The following is a 19,947-nucleotide window of genomic DNA, read 5'->3' as shown; positions in this document are numbered from 1 at the left end:
GAACAGAACGGGAGTCTCTCCTTAGTCCTGGCTCCTCAGAGGACAGCAGGTAACGGTACAAAGGAGGACAGTCCCATCCACCTGCCCTGTGTTGAAAGCTGCAACTGCTGCCTTTTTCTTTTTGAGCAGCTTATGCCCCTAAGGAGGGGCTGAGGATGTCTGCAGGACTGAGCGCCTTGGGGGGAAACGACGCTGGAAAGCCTGTGCACTGACCAAACTTCAGTGCAAGCTCTGGAGTTCCTGGGCACCCTCAGATAGAAGAGCTGAGAGCGGACGTGTCCCTACTCTTAAACTGCAACAGCGCAGTGGCTGTCACAGTTCTGGATTTAAGTCCCACAGAATTTCCTCTTAAGAAGCCACAGGTCCTTTCTCACAGATCTGTCCATAGAAGGTCTCTCTGCCTCCCTCCCCTCCACCTCAAGGAGGCTTAGCTCCTCCTGGACCTCCTTGGCTGAGAACTAGCACAAGACACCAGACTCAGACAAATCAAAGCCTTCTCTGTCCTGAGCAGAACAAGAACCACATAAAAGCATTGCTATTTAAAAGCTGCCATCAGTTGTTGGCTTCCAGCTTTGACAGTTTGGCTTTTCACTTCGAAGGACCCAGTGACAATGGATTAACTCATTTACTCTTTATAGAGTCTGCCGGAATCCTCCAAGTGCTTGGATTCCTTCTATTTCCCTATTTTCTCTCCTCTACATCACCTTTGTTTGAATAGGTGTTGTGTTACTTCAGTTCCTGTCAAGCTGCGGTTGTCACTGTGCAGCCACCAGGATAGCCCCTCCCTTTGGGAGAAAACATATACATCACACCTTCCCCAGCTCTTCTGCTTTCTATAAATAAACGTCATGCAAAACTAGTCAACTGGAGGCTGCTCTAGCTTGTAAACAACCGTAACACAGTCACATCAAGTTTGCTTGGACCGGAGAAAGGGAGAGGGAAAGACATGGCAGCAGACTGTAAAACATCGCAGGGTTGGGGTTTTTTGAAGCTTACCGTGTGTGGAGGGCCAAGAGGCTCAACGGTTATTGGGAGCAACTTCCACTTAAGAGCCACAGCCCTGTTTTAACTGCGGCAGCAGGTTCACTCTTCCCACATTTTCAGGGCCCTCTTTGCTGTTGCTCACCCTGGAAAGGAAGCTTTGCCACCAGGGCCTTGTTTTCCCCAGGAGAATGCACGCGTGCCTGTGACCCCCTCGTTCTTCCCCAGTTTCTCCGGGAACCTGGGAAATGCTGACACAGTATCCCTATTTGTATGCTCTAGGCCACTTTCTTTGTAAACACTGATCTTATGGCATTAGGAGGCTCCAAAGACAGCCATAGAAGGGCACCAGCAACTGGCTCCAGGAAAACCCCAGTGAGTTTCTCACCACTTTTGCATTTCTAAAGAAACCTGTAGTATGGGAGGCTTTATTGTCAAGAGGGCCAATTACCAGTATTAGAAAGAGAAAAGCACATCTTAGGTTTTAAGAAAGGAATAAAAGGCAGACATTTTGTCCGTGGCAGCCTACAGAAGGGCTCCTGGAGAGGGTCTGTAGCCACCGCAGTGAAAAAAAAAACTTCACTCTCTGTCCAAGATAACTATTCAGATAACAAAATCATCACTGAAACGTCTCACTGCTCCCCACAACTCCTTGTTTTGCCCCATATACAGGAGCTGGCCCAGACCACACCTACAATAAATGAGGACTGCTCATTGTAATTACCCCTCAATTCATGCAGTGATTTCTCCCACCCAGTAATTGCTATCAACATTTAATTGCTGGGTCCTTACCATGTAATTACAGATTACTTATGTGTTAAAAAAGAAAAAATTTAAAGCCCTTTTCTATCACACAAAGTATTCTCCTTGAGGCTTTTGTACATGACTGGATCCCGCAGCTACCTGATCACAAGATTGCGGCTCCAGAGTTGCTTCCCATCCCAGCTGTGGAAGAACTCCCTTCTCATCCCTCTCCTCCCAGCAGCTCTGCGTACGGGATGGGCTTGCAGCCAGAGAGCACCACAGTCCGGAACGAGCAGCCGCTGCCTCAGTCCTGAGGCTAGCGGTTCCTTGAGGCAGCTGCTCACCTACATACCTGAAGATCACCTATAGCACAGCAATAGTATTTTGATGGGAGAAGCAGAACTGCAGAACTCACAGAACTGCAGACGCTGCTTAAATGTCATGTCTAGCATTTTCAAAGGAAACAGATGGCAGCAACATTGATCAAACCATCAAGAATTATTTTTGGGGATGGAGCAATCAATGAAGGGACAAACATGCAAATATTTTATCCATCTGCTCCCATCCTCCCCGGGGAAGGCCGAGCATTTTTGGAAATCCAAATTCTTGTGTGGAACTAACTCCAGTACCTTTAATTCCTCTTGACTGCTTTTGACCTCCCACTGACAGCTCTGGGGTTGAAAAACTTAAATTGATGACAGCCACACTGCGTCCCTTTCTGCTTGCAGTGCCCGCAGTCCCAACTGTATATAAGGCAGGTAATAGCGGAGTCAACAGAGTAGCATCTTTTCACACAGTTTCATTTACATCAAAAGATAAGGCAAAGTATCTAAAGAGGTGTCACTTCAGTGTCAGTGTTATCCTTTTTCAGGGGAAATGTTTGCAATTGCAGTACAGATTAGCTTTTCCCAGGAGTAAATTCAGACGGAACAATCACATCTGGTGATTGCAAACGCCCAGTATTTCCATACCACAAGTGTACCATCCCTAGGAAACAAGCTGAAAATAGAGGCTTACCAGCAAGAAGTCCAAGGCACTTGCATTCTAGCAGCCATTTTTTGTTTTATTATTTAAAGTTAAGAGCGCTCATCAGCTCACAAATTAACAAATTCCATTCCTGCAGTTTAGTTCAGGTTTCAGCCAAAAGGAAAAAAAAATAGAATGTAGCTAAACTAACTCTGCACTTTACATCTCAATAAAAGTTAAACCTCCTTGCTTTATAAATAAATGTTATAGTTAACACTGCAAAAATGTAATGGCAGATCTACAATATCTTTAAGGAGCAGAGAGCATTGGATTATTGAGGCATATGGATACGCTGGCTTATAAATACAAGTAGAGAAGCTTCAGTAGCATATAGGGCATGGTTGTTTATCAGGGTTCTGCTCTCCCAGTCTTGACCTTTCCCAAAGCTCAGAGGCAGCTGCTTCACCCACAACTGTGCTTTCCACTCTGCCCGGGGCCAAGAAATGAGCCACAGGCTGCCAAAGCCCAGTCACTCCCCCTGCAAGAAGATAAACTGCTGGAACAGCATCATGTTTACCAACACTGACTGCTTACCACCAAGGAGGGTTCTGCTAATGGAGGCAAATACCTACCCTGAGACTACGGATTTAAAGAGAAAAACAAGTTGTGTGCAGATCCTAATTAAAGAAAGGAGCTTGCCCAAATAGTAGCCAAATGAGATTTCAAATTCAATCTTTGAAGTAGCACCATGCTCAGTAAAGTTGCAAAAAGAATCAAAAGCCAAAACCAGATGCTAACAACCTACTCCACGTAGGTTTTCAGAATGGGATAATTAACAGAGCCCAATCGGTTGATACTAATAAACCTCAGAAGAACAAGAAGGCACCTTTAACTTTCATTTCTTCCTTGCTTCTTCCTTCAGACCACCCTCAAGCAATCATGCCACCAACACTCACTTGCTTTAATAACCCCCCAAGCACCACCCACGCTACAAGTACCTCCCATCCTAGAGGGCTTGCAAGAGCGCATCCTCAAAGATGGTTCAAAGTGCACTGGTTTGGGTCTGAAACCTGGCCATATCCACCCTGTACAGCTCAATCCCTACTGACCTCTGGAGCTAAAGGACCTCTGCACAGGGAAGGGAGTGAACGTGTGCAGAATGGGCGAGCTAAGGGCCTGAACGCCACATGAGTATTTTGTTTTTAAGGTAGCAGTTTTTCCTCCCCATTCATAGAAACCAACATCTATTGATGAAACTATATAACCAGAACTGACCTTACTATATCTTACAGGATTGAAGAAGTCTTGCAGCATAGATAGGGCCTGGCTCTAAAAGAGAAAAAATAACCCAGCTTTATGCACAATCATTGAAATCTCAGGCCTTTAACACCACTTGCTACTTGGCCAACCAAGGGAGAAAAAAAACCGTCCTCAGCATACCCAGCCCTACTGCCATGCAAGGCAACTACCTCAGCAGAGCAGAAGCCACTCGGCTGTTAGACTCGTACTGTACCAAATCTGAGAAGGGGGTGGGGAAAGAATTAGTGGGAAGATATTTTATTCCTCACTTGCATTCCTATCTGCTTGGTATTTGGGATGGGAAGGGCTAGACCACGTGTGATGCGTAGCTGCTCCAAAGCTTAACGCTGAGTTAATCCAGCACTAATGGGAGAGGCAGCAGGTCCCAGGGATCTCCATTTTCCTTCCTTCTCAGGACAAGACGGTTGGCATGGGAAAGGGCAGGGGCTGCGGCCTTCTCTGGATACAGTGCACTGGAGATATCTGGTACCTGAAGATGACAACAATGAGGGACAGCCATGAGCTCTTGAGCCTCCTCCTCCCCTACCCCTGCACACGCCAGCTTGATGGTGACAGATGAGGACAAAGCTTGCAGCCCATCTCAGCACAGCGACGGCCTTCAGCACCTAGGCAAGGATGGCCTGAGATCTCAGGCTGCACTACCTCTGCGGGGTGAAACAGGTGACGGGAAAGGCTGGGGACTTCAGCTCTCCCGCCCTAGTGCAGTTCAATGAAGGCTTCCAGCTCCTCGGGGATGAAACCCTTGTAGGGAATCTTGTGCTTGTCCAGGGCGCGAGCAGCAAGGCACTGGAGGGTGATGTAGTTGAAGGGCTGCATCATGCTCTTGGTGAGCAGCTTCTCATCCAGCAGCTCATAAGCAGTCTGCTTGAAGGCATTGGTGGCGTCCATATGGGCTCCAGCCTCCATCAGGGCACTCATGATCAGCGGGCAGTTGTTGCGGGCAGCAACATGCAGAGGGGTGTTGTTGTCATAGTCACGGCTATCTGGGTCAGCCCCACACTCCAGGAGCAAGTTCACAACGTGGAGCGATGGGAACTTGCCCACGGGATAACGTCCCACTGTTGTGGTATCTTTGTCCACAGCCATATGCAAAGGAGTGAAGCCGTTCTTGGCCCGGGGGCTGCACTTTAGCAGGCGGTAGATAGTCTGGCGCTTCTGGTGCTCCTGCTCCGGGGTGCACTCCACCTTCTCCAGCAAGAAGACCAGGTGAAGGATAATGGCCAGTGTCTTGGTGAACTGTGCTGAGTCAACTACAGGGTCCTTACCATGCACGAGCGCCCTCTCCACCTCCCGGACCCCTTTGCTCAGCACTCCCATGAGGTCAGAGAAGCCCAACTGGGTAGCTAAAGTGCCTTTGGAGCGGTCCTGAAGCACGTAAGAGAAAAGCTCAGCAAAGGAAAGGAAACTGCTGGCAGTCATCGGGCTGAGAGGCTCCAGGTTGCCTTGCTGCATGTCCAGAGCATACTTCCACAGGTTAATGCAGCGTTCGAAGTTGCCGGAGTCAGCATAGACCGCCCCTCGGTAACGGATGTAATAGGAAGTGTCTGGGTGGGAAGGACCCAAGATGCGCTCTCTAATCAGCAGAGCCTGCATGCGCATCTCATCTGGATCAGTAATCAAGGCTTCCAGTTCCTCCAGTGAACTCACTTCCCGGGAATAGTCGTAGGCCAACACCAGCTGCCGGGGCTCAGGTTTAGGCAGGTATTGCCCGCCCTCACACCGAAGCTCCATCGCCCTTCGCCAGTACTTGTGGGCTCCCAAAAGGTCACGTTTCTTATCCACAAATGTAGCACCCAGCAACTCCAGTGCTTCCACAGCAGCCTCTCGAGTGCAGAACACGTTAGGGACCTGCTGCTCATCCTGACTGGAAGCTGAGGCACAACATCTCTCACACCCCTCTTCATCGCAGCCCTGAGGAGTTGCCTTGTCAGCGCTGCAGCACCTCTGATGGCTCCCACCTGATGCACAGGTCCCATTTTGGTTCCCTGCAACCTCCTCCTCCTCCTGCTGCAGCCCTCCTTGGATGAGGTACTCCACAATGTTGGTGTGACCGGTGACACTGGCGGCTAGCAGAGGAGTCATGCCATAGCCATCTTTCTCCATGCGGGCTTTGGAGCGGAGCAATAGCTGCAGGATCTCCAAGCTGCCGGACTCAGCGCAGTCATGCAGGGCCGTATTCCCCTTCACGCTCCGGCGGTTGACATCAGCCCCTTTCTCTAGCAGGTAACGTGCAATTTCCCGGTGCCCTTTGTAGCAAGAAATCATCAAACAAGTGTGTCCGTGCCGGTTGGCTACTTCCAGGTCAGCCCCGCGCTCCCCGACTAAGTAGCGCACAATCTCCAGGTGCCCATCAAAGCAAGCGGCCCGCAGCGGCGTGGAGTTGGTCAGCGTGGTCTGGTTCACTGAGGCGCCGTGATCCAGGAGGCTGCGCACCACCCCCAGGTGCCCGGCGGCCGAGGCCGCCCAGAGCGGCGGGGCCCCCTCGATGGTCTCCCCATCGAAGTTGACCGAGCCTCCCTCCTCCACGCGGGCGCCGCAGTGATCCAGCAGGTACTCCACCACCTCCAGGTGCCCGTGCCGGGCGGCGATCAGCAGCGGGGTGCTCCCTCCCCCGGGGCCGTCGCCCCCGCCGGGCCCTGCCGTCAGCGCCTCCAGCTCCTCCCGGCTCCGGCTGCCCAGCAGCTTCTGCAGCAGCTTCAGCTTCCCATCGCGGGCCGCGTTGTACACGGCCGTGCGCAGGTCCATGGCGACGGGGGCCGCGGCGACCGCACCGGCCACCTCCTGGCCATGGACCGGCTGCTCCTCCACGCCCCCAGCTCGGCCCGGGGCAGGGGATGGGCGAGGGCGGCCCCCCGGGGGGGAGGAGCCCTGCGGGGCCGGCGGCGCCCGGCGAGAGGGTGTCTCACCTCAGCACAGCAACCTTCAGTCCCTTCGCCCGGCCGCCATCTTAGGTTGTAACGCGAAACAAAATGGCGCCCGTTCGGACCCAGGGGCGGGGCGGGAGGAGGACGATGGGAAATGTAGTCTCGCGCCCGCCCCGGCCCGGCCGGACCCGAGGGAGCGGCTCCCCGAGGACTCGGTTTCCCGGCAGGCAGCGGGAAAGGGGCGGCAGCCGGAGCCCGCTGGCCGTGCCGCCGTCCCGCGCGGGGCACCCTGGGAAGTGTAGTCCCACCGTCCCCAGGGGGCGGCCCCTCCCCGGGGATCCCAGCAGCGCCGAGCCTGCGTTTCCCAGCGCGCCCCGCGCCGCGCCCCGCAAGGGCTGTTGGGGCCGGGAGCGGGATGGCGCCGGGCGGCTGAGGCGCTGAGGGGGGGTCGGGCCGGGCGGAGCGGTGGGGCCGGGGCTGGCTCCGTCCCCTGCCCCGCTCGCACCCAGAGCGGCCGCGGCTCTAGCAGGGGAACAAGACCCGCTCGGAGCCGGGGCCTGGCTGCCCCCGGGCCGGCGCCGCGGAGCCTGGGGGACTCGGGCCCGGGGCGGGAGGGAGCGGAGCCGGGTGTGAGATGGGGCCCAGGGACGGGAAAGAGACACCGGTCCTTGTGCCAGGGCGCCCTGAAAGCCCGGGAAAGGCGACCCGGGATCTCGCTTTCTGTGCAAAACAGATGCGATCGGGGCTGGGAAAGTTTTCCCGTAACTTTACAGCGTCTGTAAATTTCATGGGAGGTTTTATTTCTGTTAAATTCCTTGAACGGATTGAACTTCAAGATACAATAGCTACACAGCATGCTAGCACAGCATTAGCCTGACGTGGGTTTAATTGCAGCGAATCATTTGGGTTTGGTAGAGCATTTTAAAGTTCAGCTTTTCTGCCTAGGACAAGACAGTCTGGAGGTGGCAAAGCCTCGTCCATAACAGCGAACACAGATTTATTCCCTTTGGTCCCCGCCATAGGACAAGATGTACAGCTTTCTCCATTCCTGCATGATAATACGTGGCTGGAGTGAGGGAAAAATATTCAAGGCAATAAATAGCCTAGCTCAGATGAGCGAAGCTTTAGTTACCAGAACCTATTTTTAGGGCCTAAGTTGAATTTAAGTGGCTCTAATCTTTATATGGGGAATTGGCACACGGTTTCTCCTGTTGTATTTTATTTATAGCTGTTTCTTCTCTTTTCCAGGCAAATAAGATTAGCCTCATTATTTCCATTATTATTATTCTGTCATTATTATTATTCAGCCCATCCATCCACCCATTTAGGTCTTGTCTGGAATTACCTAGGATTATCCTGCTAATGCCTGTTGCCTTCACACAGAATATCATTTTTGTTGCTAAGAAACTGCTTTTGCATAACAGACAGCGTGGGCCTAATTTTCACCTCAGCAGCTGTTAAAGTCAACGGGAGCAGCAGGTGCTCAGCGCTCCTGAGAGCCAGAGCCAAAGCGTCCGTGGCAGAATTCCCACCCAAGGTCTGACTGTGCATGCGAGTGTGTCATCTACATGTGCGATGTGCTCGGGGACGCAGCGGCTTCGCGTTTGAAAAGAAAAGGAGCGAGGGTGTCTTGAGTGTCTCCCGTGTGTCCATGCTGTGCGAGTGCAGTTTCCTGCACGCCGGGACAGGAGGAGCGGCTGCGTGCACTGGAATATTTGCTAGGTAGGAGTATTCCCATGTCCCCTCTGCACACAGATGTGCGAATACGCAGCTATGGTCACAAGCTAAAAATTGTGTTCTCGTAAGTAAATAGCTGTCAGCAATGATTTTGAGCACGTGGTCCGTTTTAATATTAACGTGTCAGCCTTCATGTGCGTGTCTGTGTGCAGCAGCTCACTGTGTGCAAATATCTATCGGCTGAACGCGTGAGTGGGCTGTGTGTGTGCGGGGCTGTGTACCTGTACGCGCCTCTGTCCCCACTTGCGAACATCCACGTGTGAAATCCACAGCACTTAGGCTGTTTATGCTGCAGGTCAAGGCACAGACACGGTGACATTTCCTCTCCCTGCTGGCTCTTTCATGTTGCTATGGTGATCAGATGCACTCGCACTTTTATCTGAAGTATCCATTAACTAAAGCTTCCTATTAATTTCCACTCCATAGAATGCATATGGAATTCACCGGAACACCAGGTAGGCTTTTTAGGTCCCAAATTTACATCCGAGCCTGCCCCCGGTTCTCGGGTGGGCTGTCAGAAACATCACAGGGTAGAAGTGCAGCTGATGAAAATGTTTTTTCCATGAATAAAGAAATTGCTTAGTAATGAGAAAGAGAATAAAGAGCACAAGGAGTAGTGTCACAAGAGCCTCTCCCTGTAGATCCGTGAATATGAAATGTACTCGAGCCTCAATACCTCACCCCCGACCCAGCTGTAAATGGATTATTTGGTCTGGGAAGCGAAAGACAGCCGAACGTGGGGGGTGGCCGCGCTGCTTGCCTGGAGCAGAAGGGCTGTGACTGCATCAGCCTGGAAGGTCTGGGGCAGGATTTTGACTCTGCGAGGGGCAAAAACCAGAGACACCCTGGTTTGTCCTGATCAGACTCCTTTGTCACCTTGGTTTTCCTGCATCCTTTGGCTTCTCTTATTGAGGTCGCCACCGAAAGAATTAGTGTCCCAAACCAGGGTACCAGCGTGATGGAGACATCACCCAGAGGTGGAGACTCTCCTGAATCAGATTGGCATCAGAGGTGCGGCTCCTACTTCCATGTACACGGCAATGAGGAATAAAAGATCTGCCAGTGTGTAACACCCCATCTAAAAGCGCGGCTGAGCGATGCAGCGCTGCGATGGGCGACCGTACACAGGGGCGCTTCCCGCGTCCTCCTGCAGAGCTTGAGCTACTGCTGCTTGCTGGAGGAGCTGCCAGGAAACCTTCCTATGCAAGTGACAGCTACGAGTAACGCAGGGTGGATCTGAACAGCCAGGGTAGAAATGAAGGGCTCAAAACTATCACGTCCCTCATCTACAGGATCCGTCCTCCACAAGGCCCTGGAGACTCCTGTGAAGGTTTTGTAGGGTAGTGCAGAGAAAGCCCCAGCCAGTATTCTGAGAATATAGAGGGAAATTAAGTACCCACCAGAGGAAGAGAAGATAAAAAATGAGACGTTTTGACAGGGCTGCCAGATTGTGTGGCAGGAGGGTTAATTTTTTTTGAAACTGCCATTTCATATTCCCTTTCAGACAAGCTGAATTACACAGTACTGGCTGCTAGAGGAGTTGCATAATTTTCTTCACAGAAATAATGACAGGGTACTTAAAAAGCAAGTGAATTGTTGGCTAAAGTATTGGGCAGAGACTTAAGAAATCCAGGCTGAGACCCCATCTTTGCTGGAGACTCCTTTTGTGACCTTGGGCTGGTCATTTAATCTTCCTATGTCTTATTTCCCTGCCAATAACATGGGAATAATAACTGTTCTTTATCTGTCTTCCTTATTTAGACTGCAAACTCAGAATTTACAGGTTGCATCTTCTGTGCTTATAGGGCAACCAAAGCCAAAGAGCTTCAATTCATGCTAAGGTGTCTGAGACAACCATAATATACAAAGTAGGTAACAATAACAGGGCTTGGATATATAGTTTGGAACATTTTTAGCATGAAAGGCTCAAAAGTTCCTAATGCATTGTTCCACATCTGTTCCCTCAAAATATGAAGAAGTTTGGATCTGTGCTAAGAGTTCCAAAAGCATATAAATAATTTAGGAACTAAGTGCATGCTGATTTACTGAATCCCCGAGTTCCTTCTGAAACTGTGAGCGGATAATTTAGATGCCTGCAAAATTATCTGCAAGGTCTTTGTGCTCAGTCTGCCACTGCATTAAGGCTTAGCAGCAGACTGAGTCAAGATCCTAATTTTTTCAAAGTTTAAATTTAGGTTTGCAGGCAGCTGTGTACCAAGTTTTTATCAATCTCTTCAGCTTTCAGAGGTTTGTCTGATTTCCAGAAGTCGGAGGAAGATGGCTTCTTGCTACTAGGTCCGGTGAAGACAAGCTTTTCTATATAGTTAAGCAATTACATGAGAAATTTGCTGTACAAAGGGAACAATTCTAAAAATAGCAAGAAATGGCACCATGACATTAGCAGGAACAATGACCCAATACCCAACTTGCTGCAGGGGCTTTTGTCCTATAACTACCTTCATCATTAAGGCTTGTGATGACATTATTTTCTGTGCTTATATAGGGCATGAGGCCACAGCTACCTGGAAGGAAGGATTTTGATCAGACTGCAGAAGATGAACAAGCAGGAGAGGCATGTTGGGTAACACTAAATCGATGTAGTTTCATTTACATTAGACACCAGCCTGGCAATTTCAACATTAATGGTTGCACTGCTGCCCTCTGAATTTTTGTAGATTTAATATATCAGTGGGGGAGTAAAAGAGAGGGGGGAGTGTGAGACGTTCTTGCTTATGATACATGGATCTTTTCTTTCAGGCATCATCAAAGGACAGCGATTTGTACAGTTGTTAAATTCTTTAGGCAGTACATTTCCTGGGAGAAGCATTGCTCCGCTCCCGCCTCACAGGTTATCGAATATGATAATAGCAATAGTATCTCTGGATCCCTCCCTCTCCCAAACAGAAAGGACAAAAGACTGGCTCTGAGGCAAATGGCAAGGTAGCAAGAGCATCAGATTTGGACCTAAGCCTTAGGCTCAGTTTGCCTTTGTGGAGCCACCAATTTGCTTTGTGTTTTTTGGCAAGTTATCACCTCTGTCCCCTGCCACAGTTCTCCTGTGTAACGTGCGGCTACCTCGTAAGAGTTGTGATAGAATAAAGTGCTCAAACACAAAAGCGATGAGGGACATACGGACTTCTAGATAGACGGAGAACTAAGTTAGCCATCTTCCTAACAGGCAGGAATGACTACTTCCTTTTACAGAGGCACCAAATGAGGCAGAGACCGGCATGAGAAGTTGCAACAGGTCAATAGACGCGTAGAAAATAGAACCTGTTCAATACCAGCTGCAAAGAAAGAAGTATTAGGACGCACTAAGAACCTGGATGTTATTGACTGGCTTCAAGGACTGTAAAGTATGTTTGTAAACTACAAAGCACAGAGATTTGGAGGTTAGTGCCTCTTTTCACCTTGTAGACATCTGCTGTAGCATGCTCTGGTGCTCTGCTGCACCAGCTCTACAGATAATTGTCCAAGTAGGGTTCTGTTTTCAACCTAAGTGACCTAGTTGAAGGCAAAGCCGAAAGGACTTAAGTTCCTAAATCACATATGCCATAAGAACAATGAAAAGTGTGCAACGCTGAGCATATCCTGTTTAGGTTAAAAAAAAAAAAAAAGAAAGAAAATGCTCAACAGCACCAGCAACCCAAATTATTACAGACATTGCAGTACTTACTTTTACCACTGGCCTCGGCAGGATTCAGGAGTTCCATTTTCACACCTAAGTACCTTTGAGAATAGAGGCTCTGGGTGGTATTGAAAATTTGCTCTTTTCATTTTTTAAAACCCTGTTGGAAGCAAAGGGCTAGACTTTCAAACCAATTCCCTCCAGGCATCAAGGTACAAGCAGGGTCTCTGAGTGCCCAGCAGACCTCTGCACTCTTAGCAGCTGGTGTTTGAGTCCTAACGCTGCCACAGATTTGTTGTGGGGTCTTTGAGCGAGACACTTAACTTTTCTGAACCCACAATATGAAGATAATGATGGTTGTTTTCTATGTGAAATCACTTTGAAGTTAAAGCGGGTGAGTGCCGTGCTTAGGGAGGGCTGCTCAGGGCTGCAGGATGAGCCCCACAGCTTGATTCTTCACGGACGCCTCTCCTGTTGCTTCACTCAGAGCCCAAATTCGTTTAGCTTCAAGGGGATGGGAAACAAGGAGCAGAATAAGTCAGGACACGACCTCCGGCATAGCAAAGCACTTAAATACATACTTAGCTTTCAGGTCCGGAGTGGCTGCATCGCAGACAGGGCTCTCCGTGGGCAGTTGGACCGCTGCTCTGTGGCCCAGCCCGTCCCCTGCCAGCGAGGGTGCAGGTCTGTGCTGTGTGGCAGGCTATGATTTGTTGTCACCTTTATAAATCAGAACAACAAAATCACTAGTCTTCCACACAGAGCCAGACCACCGAGAGCAGCGCTTCCTCCTTAGGGACATCCTCCTTCGTGTCTTCTTCTGTTGTCCTTCCTCAGTTGTTCTCATTCTTCCCACACTTGTTTCTCATTTCAGGGCTGGATGCTGCCCTTTGCAGTGCAAAAAACCCAGTGTTCTTTGTGAGACTGTGTCAACTCTCGCTATAATCGTCTGTCCAGTTTTGTGACTGTAGCTGTGACTGACTGCTCCATTTTCTCACTCAGGAGACTATATATGCCTATAAAAATTTGGATAATGTATTTTTCAGGGATATCGGGGCTCAGCAGGGTCTCCTTTTTCCTTACCCTACGATAAACTTCTCCAGGAGTGCTCTGTCAACCTGTCTATCTGTCAGTTGTATTTTGGTCTGACTAAAATAAGCAAATGCAATATATACTCGGGAATGCTAGAGAAAAGGAATCAGTTAGCAAAGAAAAAGATAATGATAGTGCTGAGTTTCCTGGAATCCTACTGAGAGACTGATTTAAGCAAGAAAAACAAAACCTTTTTGCTGTTTCCTTTTCTCTGAATTTGTTGATGAGCAATCTTTATTTCACGCCAGGTTTAGCTTTGCTTCCACTACCCAGCTTTTTTTCTGTTAATACCTCGCATATGGCATGAATAAGGTGCGAAAGGACAATGCTGGCTCACATCCATGGAAAGGATCTTATTTTATTCCTTTCGACTGCTGTTGTCCCAGTGAGGCTTACTTACCTCAGCCACTGAAATCAAACAAGGGACGGCATCCTTCCCGTCTTCGAACCATGCCTGTTAAATGTACTTTTGTAAGCAGTTGTAAAAAAAGGGGAAAGAAACAAAAGTATCCTTCAACAGCCTCGGCTCTGCAGAGCTGCTGTGGTGAAAGGCTCCTTTCATAGAAGGAGAAAGAGCGTTCAGCAAAAGGAGAGGGTTTGCTGCTGCTGACAGAGGTTGTGCCCCATGCGAGCTCGCAGAGAGCAGTCCAGTCCCTCCCTCCCTCTCTCTCCTTTTTTTTAACATATGTGCTTTCTATGGACACTTTAATCAAACTCCAGATGGGTTGTTTCAATCTGGGGATTTGTGCTGCTCAGGAGATAACAGGCCATTGTGCTAGCCTAGGTAGCAAGCGTGTTTGTGATAGCTAGAGCTGATACCAGGAGATGTCCAGGTGGTCTTATTTAACAGGGGGTATTAGTGATACTGCCATTGTCCAGGAAATCAGATAAAACTGCAGGCCAGGTGTTACCCTACACCGTGTTTGTGTAACGACATTGCCAACTGCTGATTGCTACCTACATTCAAATAGAGACCAAACACGGCATAAGGGTGATATTTTCTCGTACAAGATTGCCATCATCCCCAAACTTCCTGGGGTGCACCTTTTAAAGTGCAAAATTTAATCTGAATATAAAGTGGAACAGTAGTGAGCACACACCCCTTGCTTACACTGAACACAGCTTTACTCTGATACCTGCCTGTGCCTGGCCTGGGCTTGGATTTCCTAAACGGAGGCATTTCCTCTGAACCGTGGTGTATTTTCCTCTCTGCCCTACCACAGAGTGTTCTTAAATGAAAACGCTTTGAGGGGTGAGACAATTTTTAGAAATAAGCCGCCCAGGACAATTCAGTATTCTGCCAAGGATAATTAGAAGAGAGAATGAATTGTAAAGATGGATGACCTTGAGAGAGAGAAGATAGTTTGGGAAGTGCTAACCTGGACTATAATTTCAGGTGACAAGAACACTTTACAGTCCTTGTTCGGGAACAACGCTGCCCAGCACAGTGATACACCAGGTCCAGGCAGCGATCTGGCCACAGATTATCGCTAGACAATCATGTAATAATCAAGACAGAAGAAGTAACCGCTCAGCTTGAGCAAGGGATGAGGTCCTCTGCTGGTTTTACACACATGCATTCCCTTTTTGGAGCAAGGTATTTAGCAGAAAACATAAATTCCGGGCTCAGAGGTGTGCGAGACTTTTGTCTAGACTTCAAATAGCATGATCAGTCTCTGTAGGGCCGTATTTCTCAATGTGATATTTTTCAGGATGGGATCTGCCACTTCGAGTTTGTCCCAGAGATTTCAACAATGTGGAAGCTTATGGCTCCTTGTAACCGTGGCAGATGAACCCCATGGTGCCGAGAGGCCGCTGTTGTTTCTTCGTAATTGTTTATATAGATAGGGCCTAAACTTAGCCACAGAACGTGGTGAAAAAAAGCTCGGTTAGAAAGAGTGGGGACTCAAGAGCTTAGCCTCCAGCTATCGTAGAAGAGGCTGGCCCATCACGGAGAGATCCCCAGCTGCACTTCCAGGCTGTAAATTAAACAAACAGTATTTCCTATATACCAGACCACAGGGATGGTAGAAAGAACAGTGTGGCCTTATTGCTGTTATTTCCTTTGGTTTCAATCTCTGTCCTCTGTCCCCCACCTCCTTCTCAGACTGGTGGTGCCCACTTTACCCGATTTGTTATTTATTACAATGGTTTAAAGAGAGGCAGGGGGAAAAATGCTCAGTGCAAATTATATTTTGAGCTGTTGTGCTTTGCCTCTTTGGTGGATAATAAATCTCTCTGGCAATGCTCCTCTGTATAGGATTTGTCATTAAATGCAATTAAACAAACCCTGCAGGTGTCCATGATCAGGCCTGCAGCAGCCCATTCACAACTGCAATGTTATTATCATCCTGACAACAAAACACCAGATATTTCCTGAGCTCCTCTGATCGATGAGCTTGCCTGACTTGGAACTGGAGGGAGGAGAGAAGGGGGGAACAGAGTGGTTCAAATGCTCTTTAGACTTATTGATGGAAAAGTCAAAAAGCTACTCAGCAATCAGAGAGAAGGTGGAAAGAGAAAAAGGCAGAGGAACAGGAAGGCTGAAAGGAAAAAATGAGAGGAGTGTTTGGGAGCAAAAAGATAGAAATGAGGCAATATATCACATGGTATCCATCTACCCAATGATTTTGTTCATGCACAAGACTAGAATTTAGGAGGCAAGCAAGGTATTTTAGGTATCATTCTTCTCATGTAACTTTAGCCTGTTAACAGTTAGGCTTTTAGTGTTGAGTCATGTAGGCTCCCTTTGCAGTCAGTGCAAACATTAATCTCGCCCTAAGACAGGACTTCACTGGTAGGTTGACTTGTTGTCCAGAGATATCTGTCTGTCTCCGTTAACTGTAGCTGAATGGTTGGATCAGATGATACCCAACTAATCGCAAATCCCACCCGTAACAGCCAAAGGAATTGGCTTTTGCTGAATGCATGTTCCTTTCTATCTTCCTTCACGAGGAGGCATTTCCTGGCACAGCTGTCAGGAGAGCATGCTACAGAGGCATTGCTAATAGTATTTGTAGAAAGCAGATGCAACAACATTTACACCAGAATTGTTGTGTGCTCTGACAATCGGGGAACAGGAAAAAAAGTCCTGTGGTTTATGTCAACCATCCCAGGCAGCCTGCAGAGTATGAAGGTCAGAGATTCACAGGGGACTAGCTGCCATCAGGCCCAGTGAGAGAGAAAATTTCACAAACACCCGTCAAATTATTCTGCCTGAATCATTTGCTCGGCTCAGCCTCGGGGTGCTCTCAGGATGAACCTCTTTCCTCTTCTGTTCTCACCCCAGGAATCCTAGTTTAGTCCAGTTGATTGCTGGGGCACATACAGAATTGCAGTGACAAGGGATAGTTTATATTACTATAGCGCCTTTGCAAATGCATAGTAGCACAGAAAGCAAGCCATTTTTAGGTTGGATAAAGGGACTTAAATGAGTAGGCTTTAGTAGTGCGTGTGCATATGTAGAGTATAAGGGATGATTATTTACTTCTACCAAAAAAAGCTATTGTCAAGGTCTTTGATTAAGTTTTTATAGCCTCCTCTGAAATGCCCAGTAGGGCAAACAGCATGAAGCCCTGTTTACTGGCATCAGAGGTGAAGTTGGGATTATGGCAGGAGGAGCCAGGATTTCTGCTATCAATCCGGGGGTCGCAGGATGACGGTTTCGCCAGACCATGCACCTAGGTCGCTCTGCAGCACTGGTCTCTGGCTCCCTGGTTGCTAGGGCAATCCAGATTTCTATACCACATAGAAATTTTCCTCTGTTTCCCACTCCTCCTCAAACACGGGAGTATTTCCCTCTACCACTTTGTGTGTCCTTTCCACATTGTATTACCACTTAATCTGCTGGTTTGTGCCATTAGCAAACCAACGTGCAATTATCTAGTGGCACAAGTCCCCAGTGGTCTATGGAAGCTAGCAGAAGTGCCCTGTTCCTGTGGTACCACAGAATTTGGCCCTCAACTCTGTCTACGAAGTGTCAATTCCCTGGACACACCAGCGGTTCCCTGGTTGTGGTCCTTGGGTCAGTGGTGGTCTGCAAGGGCACGGAAAGATCCACAGCTACCAGTAGTATTTATGAGTAAGTCCATTTTGCATGGCTTCACCTATAGATCTTGGGGACATTTGAGGTGACACCGGGTCAGAACGTTTGGGAGCCATGCACGTATGCAAAACCAGCAGCCTTACTGGTAACACGGCATTGCACCTCTCTAGTTTCCTCCATTTCCCTCAGTTTCTGCCTAGACTCTGCTCTCAGACATGTCTGCCGAAATCTAGAAACATCTCCGATTTACTCCTCCCAGATGCTGTAGGATTTGCACTGGGGTGACAAAGCCAACACAAAGGGATGTGCTCTTTTCTAGGGAAAAAAAGACAAGAGCTGGCATGTCCCGGCTGCCAGTCTGAGGCACCCGGTGGCTGTTAATGAGTGTCACTGGGACGGATCTTCCGCTGGCGTAAATGAGCACTAGCTGATTGTAAGTCCACGAGGACTTTAGTGGAACTACGTTGATTTACACCAGAGGAGCAGCTGGTCCAGGGCTCAGGCTGGCTGGGGAAAACCCCCTGGAGTTTCCATCAGTGGGTGTGAGAGTGGGGCAGAAGCCGGCTGCGTGTGTGACGGGGTACAGAAAACAAATAAAGGGAAGAATGGGAAATGCACATCTTATTGCATTGACTTCTCCAACAAACACTTTTTTTTTCCCTCTTCTTTCCCCTTCCCTTCTTCCCCACCTCCAGCAGCTCCTCGCTCGCACGCTCCCTCTCCGTGCTGCTCATCTCCCTTTGTGCACCTCTTACCCGCGCTCTCCTCTCTAAACAGGTGCAGTTGCCACTCAATAGACTTTAATTACCACTTCAAGGGCTCTCACCAGGGTCTGTTGGGAGGGTGGGGATGAATTTTCCTGAGGATTATGCGTACGTCTGAGTTCTTTTTAGTCAGATGGCAATATTGCTGTCAGTCTGCATCCTTCGAGAGATTGTTTCTTCATGTTCTCTCTGCTTGTGTTAACAAAAAGCAAAACTGCTGATGAAGGAAAAAAAACCCCGGCCAGTAGATAGATTAATTAGCAGGACAGCAAATTGGTCTAGAGAAAAATATTATGGACAGTTTAAAAAAAACCAGGAGTCTCAGCTGGGCTTCTAAAACATTATTTCTGCTTGCAAATAAGAGGCCCAATTTTCAGAAGCGGAGAGCTCAGCGTCTCCAAAGATTTCTGTGGGAGACTGGGGTCTAAAAGTACAAGTTGTTTTTAACCACTTTACCTTCTTTTTTGCTCCGTGCTTTTCCCATCACAGCTCACTGGAGAAATGCACTGTTAATGCATTCTGCTGGTACCCCGGGGGATTCTTCCAGAGTGAACATGTCAGTTGATTTCTGTCTTCAGCATAGCTTGCCTATGATGGAGAGTTATTCCCAATGTTTAACTAGTAACATAACATTATTTTTATTATTGAGATCCTCTTCAAAAGGCAATCCTGGAGAATGCAGAGCAGAAGCTTACGCCTGTCGGATCTGCTTGAAATGGCACAGCATGTGAGCATGCACTTTTGTATAAATGGAGATGCACACAGAGATGTATATGCATGCTTATATGTGCCGATACATGCACCACTGGAAAAGATAGGAGCTGGAAATATAACAGTATCTTTTGGGACAGAGAAGATTTCCAAATATTTAAAAAATAATTTTGCTTTTGCTCAACATTAACGTTTTTAATTTTTTCATAAAATGAAAAGCAAGAAGGAGATTGTTTTATAGCAAATTAAGCAACATTTTCTTCTGCCAAAATTAAGTTTGTTTTCCTAAACAAGCAATTCAGCAAATTGGGGAAATAGCGTAACCAAATCTGCATTTCTGCGTACGTGTTTTCCATGAAACGTTTTGCCTAGCTCCAAAACAGCTGGGCATACGCAACATCTGGCCTTCTGTTTGGCACTCGCTTCTGTACTGGTCCCCGTGCATGCACCAGTGTCCATGCCAGAGGGCAATACAGCGTCGTGCTCTGCCCTTACTGTCCCTGCGGGATACCGTCTGTGCTGAGCTCTTCTGCATTCATGCCGCTGAGCCAGCTTGTATTTCTGGGTTAGTATCCAGGCTCCTCTTATCCCTTGGGCATAGTAACCACGCAATGAGACTCAGACGCTGGGCTGAGATTCTTACGTGTAGTCATGTCTCTGCACCCAAATGGCATTCATTTCCCATCCAACACAGCCTGCCTCTGTGCACTCCTGCCTGCTCTCAGCTCTGGGTTTTTGTTGGTACCTGCAGCACAAAGACAGGAGAGATGAAGGAAGGATAGATGGACAACACTGACGGGAATATGCTGGTAAAAAAGCAGCGTAATCATAATTGCACTTCTGTCCTAAGACATCACTTTAGTCTCTGTCTGGGAATGTTCTGTTCCTCCTTCCTTAGGCTCGGAGTGCAGCCGTGACCTGATAAAGTAACGAGGTGCCTGACACCATGGGCTCGGTCTGGGACGATGGTGCCTGTTGGTACAAGGTCCGTGATGGGAAAGGGAAGAGGCATGGTGGGGTGCCTACGAGAGACTTCTCCCTGTGCAAGCACAACATGTCTGTGCCACTTTCTCTGGACTTTCTCCTCGCTCAGGG

At 48.5% G+C, this 19,947-nt stretch overlaps 1 protein-coding gene and 1 long non-coding RNA gene across 3 annotated transcripts; one reads left to right on the top strand and one right to left on the bottom strand.

Annotated features, from left to right (window-relative positions):
• Positions 1-2,767: 2,767 nt before the first annotated feature.
• On the bottom strand, positions 2,768-6,975 carry FEM1A (fem-1 homolog A). 2 transcript variants are annotated; one of them, XM_072845122.1, is made up of 2 exons: positions 4,260-6,975; positions 2,768-4,020 (listed from the first exon to the last, which is right to left on the bottom strand). In XM_072845122.1, the coding sequence occupies exon 1, from the start codon at positions 6,754-6,756 to the stop codon at positions 4,708-4,710; it is 2,049 nt and encodes a 682-aa protein (XP_072701223.1). In that variant the 5' UTR covers positions 6,757-6,975; the 3' UTR covers positions 2,768-4,020; positions 4,260-4,707. The 2 variants fall into 2 exon arrangements, with proteins under 2 accessions (XP_072701223.1, XP_072701221.1); XM_072845120.1 differs by having other exon boundaries at positions 2,768-4,480; positions 4,654-6,975.
• A 383-nt stretch (positions 6,976-7,358) lies between these two features.
• Positions 7,359-16,839, top strand: LOC140643663 (uncharacterized). Its single transcript, XR_012039619.1, has 3 exons — positions 7,359-8,597; positions 11,116-11,184; positions 11,370-16,839. It is a non-coding gene; the product is annotated as an uncharacterized lncRNA (long non-coding RNA).
• The last annotated feature ends 3,108 nt before the right edge of the window (positions 16,840-19,947 follow it).

The sequence above is a fragment of the Ciconia boyciana genome, chromosome 24, assembly GCF_034638445.1.
Source record: "Ciconia boyciana chromosome 24, ASM3463844v1, whole genome shotgun sequence".
Classification (NCBI taxonomy): domain Eukaryota; kingdom Metazoa; phylum Chordata; class Aves; order Ciconiiformes; family Ciconiidae; genus Ciconia; species Ciconia boyciana.
Note: the sequence above shows the minus strand (reverse complement) of the source record. Positions and strands in the feature narration are given on the sequence as shown.